The sequence below is a fragment of the Lathyrus oleraceus genome, chromosome 6, assembly GCF_024323335.1.
Source record: "Lathyrus oleraceus cultivar Zhongwan6 chromosome 6, CAAS_Psat_ZW6_1.0, whole genome shotgun sequence".
NCBI classification, from domain to species: domain Eukaryota; kingdom Viridiplantae; phylum Streptophyta; class Magnoliopsida; order Fabales; family Fabaceae; genus Lathyrus; species Lathyrus oleraceus.
Genome location: NC_066584.1, coordinates 71,116,101 through 71,120,046, shown reverse-complemented (window position 1 = coordinate 71,120,046; position 3,946 = coordinate 71,116,101). Strand labels below are relative to the sequence as shown.

The 3,946-nt window shown below is 33.4% G+C and overlaps 1 protein-coding gene across 1 annotated transcript; it reads right to left on the bottom strand.

Moving 5' to 3' along the window:
* Positions 1-230: 230 nt before the first annotated feature.
* LOC127093275 (bet1-like SNARE 1-1) lies at positions 231-2,453 on the bottom strand. The gene is made up of 6 exons (XM_051032189.1): positions 2,287-2,453; positions 2,104-2,167; positions 1,283-1,442; positions 756-812; positions 606-665; positions 231-476 (listed from the first exon to the last, which is right to left on the bottom strand). The coding sequence occupies exons 2-6, from the start codon at positions 2,118-2,120 to the stop codon at positions 387-389; spliced, it is 384 nt and encodes a 127-aa protein (XP_050888146.1). The 5' UTR covers positions 2,121-2,167; positions 2,287-2,453; the 3' UTR covers positions 231-386.
* Between the last annotated feature and the right edge of the window lie 1,493 nt (positions 2,454-3,946).

Here is a 3,946-nt window from a genome sequence, read left to right as displayed (position 1 = left end):
GTGAAGTATTGATGATGATGATGATGACAGGTAGAATTAATAGGAATCTGTTGACAAAGGTGAGAACAGAGAAGAGTGCAGGAGAAGTGGTTCTTAACGGTATTTATACCATGGAGACATTGGAGAGACCGGAAGTAAAAAGTGTTAATTTTTTTTATTTTATAAAGAAAGTGTTAATTTGAAACTTCAGAAAGCTATCTATCACCAAGGGTTCTTATCATACATATACATAACAGAAAGGGAATGAAAAAATATATTAAAAAGTAAAAATCTTTATACAAACATAACAGAACATCTTACAAGTAGTGACATTAATTACAGTAACAGAGCAAGTAGTAGCCTGCTTTCATCAGATCTTACATCAAGCTGACAGAATGAAAGACCAGTTACCTAGTTAGATAGTAAATGATAAGAAAAATAACAACAAATGATGCTACGAGCGAGAACATTCTTCGGCTCGATTTTGTCTCAAATACCTGAAACATCCATCGTACACAGAAATTAAGGAAAGCAGGAGAGATAACAAGTGTGTAAGCTCAGTAAAGATAAATGGAAATGCTCCTCTTATATAGAACTATAGGAAAGAAGAACCATCAAGTACATACCATTTTGAATTTGTCCATAGTTCCTGAGAGGACTCCCCTTGAAGAATCCATATCATTGCCCTGCATAAATACCGACAGATGGTTAATGCAGAAAACGAAAAAAGAAGAGCTATTGTTAAATACTTTTGTTAGTTGCAATACAGTACACACCATATTATCCAGCATCCGGTTATGATTATCCACCTCTTCATGTATATCACCTGACAACTGTTGCAATCACACCCATTAAAACTTTATCTCTAGCTGATACAGGGGAAAAAGGGTTTCATGAACGAAATAGATATAACGATTACATACTCAACAAAGTAAATACCTATAGCTGCAATACTTGAGAATAATAATATCATGAGTAACTCTAGTAAACAGGGAAGATGCAATGCAGACAGAGGAATTCATATTAAGTTGGACAGGGTATAGTTTTCCAAGTTTAAATGCATATGCAATTTATTTTTTAAACCATTTTAATAAACCAAAAACAACACAATTCCTGCAATAAATCATCTTTACTTCCCAAAAGAAAAAATAACACGGCCTTAAGAGAAAAGCTATAAAAAATTGTGATGACTATTAATAAATGAAACAATATGAAGAAGTTTTTCAAGGCACGTAAATTATTTATGTACATGATATAGCTAGCTAGGAGTCTAGGGCTTGTTACAAGTAATGTTAAAACTTACTCTTTTCAGCAAATTAACTCTATCTTGCAATCCGTCCATTGCTTGTTCATTATCATGTTCATCAATTTCATGGGAAGAACCTGAGGAGTAAAGAGATGATGCTCTGATGCCTCCCTCCTCAATACCATCAAAAAGAGCAACTCTGTTGTTTCGGGTGTCTCTGAAACAGAAAATAATAATTTATATAAAGAAAATATTAAGAGCCAAAATAGTCGGGTACTATACAAATCACAATAATTGCATAAAATAGGTAGAAAGATAGATTAATAATAAGAAACAAAACAGGTCTATCTCACCATTTCTAATATCTAAGGTGAAAAATAAATACTCTACTCATTTCTAAAGAATAAACTAATAAACAAATATCAAATAAACCTTAACGACATGGATAGACAAGGAAAAACTGAAGTGTTGAATTAAAAACCACTGAATGACACATAATGATTTGTAAAACTTCTAAGGAAGTATGCATCAAGGTATAGTTAATAGTTAATAAAACACATTGCCTCATAATTGGTTCAAGAACTTACATGCCACTGATAACTCAGATTTTCAGGCTCTTATATGTTTATATCAAAATTCACATATATATCAAAATCACAACGAGAAAGAAAAACCACAAAACAAAAACTCACCAATAAATCATACATATCAAAACATATCCACGGATCTGAAGCAAGTATTGCCGTGAACAACAATTTCCACCGTAATCGAATTGAATAACAACCGACACAATTCATCGGAATTTGAAATAACAGATTAAAATTGAAATTGGAATTGGAAAGGGACTAATTAATTGATTAATCAATCTTATCACTAACCTTCTAGAATTCATCATGTCTCACGAGATCACAGATTCCCCAACCGTTTGGTCGATTGTGTTTCCTAGTGAAATGAAAATTAGGATTAATTAATTGATTAATAGAAAAAGCGAAAGAAAATGACGAGATCAGATTCGAGATCTGAAGATGAAAACGGAAGAAGATTCGAGAAGTTACGCAAACCTGTGTGAAGGTTGGAGTGGAGGAGATAGAAAGAGGTTTATTATATAGAATGGATGCGAGCGAGCGAGCGAGCTTGACGAGTTTTACACTAGTACTACTACAATGGTTCTTACTTACGGTTATATTGATTGATTAATAGTAGTATTAAGACTATTGTATTGCTGCTAGTAATATACAGGGCCCACTTATTATCTCTTTATCTGCTTCTCTTTTTTCGGTTTTAAATCTAAAATACATGATAAGGGAGTTTTTGTTCTTTTCTTAAGGACGCGTTGTTGTTGCTTCTCAATTTGGGCTTTCATTAGAGTGCATCTTAGCAAGAAAATTGTGAAGTAAATATTCTAAGTCTCTATTTTTGAGATAGTATAATTTTTGTAAAGTTATGACTAAATTATATTGTGTTTAAATGCATTGAGACGGACAGACTTAATAGTGAAGGTTCTCAATACAAACAATATAGGATGACACATCGTAACTCAGACTTCTGAAAGAGGATATGCAAAAATATTAAGTATAGACAATCAAATCATGCCTTCTACGTCAAATTTCGATAAGTTGGTTTTTTTTATAGATTAGTGTTTTCGATTTGGCTTACTTTTTAGTCCATAAATGGGGTAAGTTTAAAGATGTTTTTGACAGGAGTGGCAGGTCGAAGCGGTTCAAGGGCCGAAGACACGTGGAAACAGATCACAAGACGATGGTCCATGCAGCAGGACATGTGTCAAGTGTTTAGAAACTAGTTGTTGTTGACAATTGAGAATGCACTAGTATATAAGTATATTTCGAGTATGTGATAAGGGGTCACATTTCATTCTGTTTTTCTTTAAAATTCACACATATGAGTTATAGAGATAAAAAAATTGTAAGAAATGTATGAACTTGTGTTCCACTTTTAATTCAAGTATTTTTATCCAATTGCTTTATTATTGTATATTTCTTTATTTGCTTTATCCATTCAAGCACTTCCTCATTTACTTCCTTGAATCTTTACACTAAAAAACCTTTTAGCACTAATACATTTTCTTAAACGTTTAACACATTATGTCCTTTAGGATTTCTCGAGTTTGATCTTACAAGTGAATTAAAAGCCGTGATTGTTTACTAAAAGCACCAGTAAACAAATTGACATGTCAAAGAGGACATTTTTGTGCGAAAATTAAACTTTTTATAGAGAATGTATGTGCTTCTATGTTTTTTTTCGTTCTTCACACATCTAAATGTTATCAACTATTGTGTGTTAATGCGTCTGAGGAGTGGCAAATTTATTAGTATGTCTAGACCATCAAGGAATTCATCCCCTTAAAGAGTTCCTCCTCCTCTGAACAACGCTTCAAATGCAGAAGATCAACCAATCAGAATAACGGTTGGTGGTGCAAACACTTTAACAACCATTGGAGTAACTGTTTTTGGCATGAGTCAGACATTAGTTTCAACTACGACGCCAGGAATGGCGATACCACCACCACAACCAACTAGTTTTCCTATTAATCATGTGGTTACACAAACCATTGTAGGAGGTACTAGGTCTTTATTCCTTCCAAGTTTTATACTTCCCCCTCATTGTAGGGAGTATTCATATGGCATGCCAACTTCAATGATGGAAGGCCTACATACTAACACGTCGATGTATGAAGATAATGCAATGGTTGTTGGCTCTCCT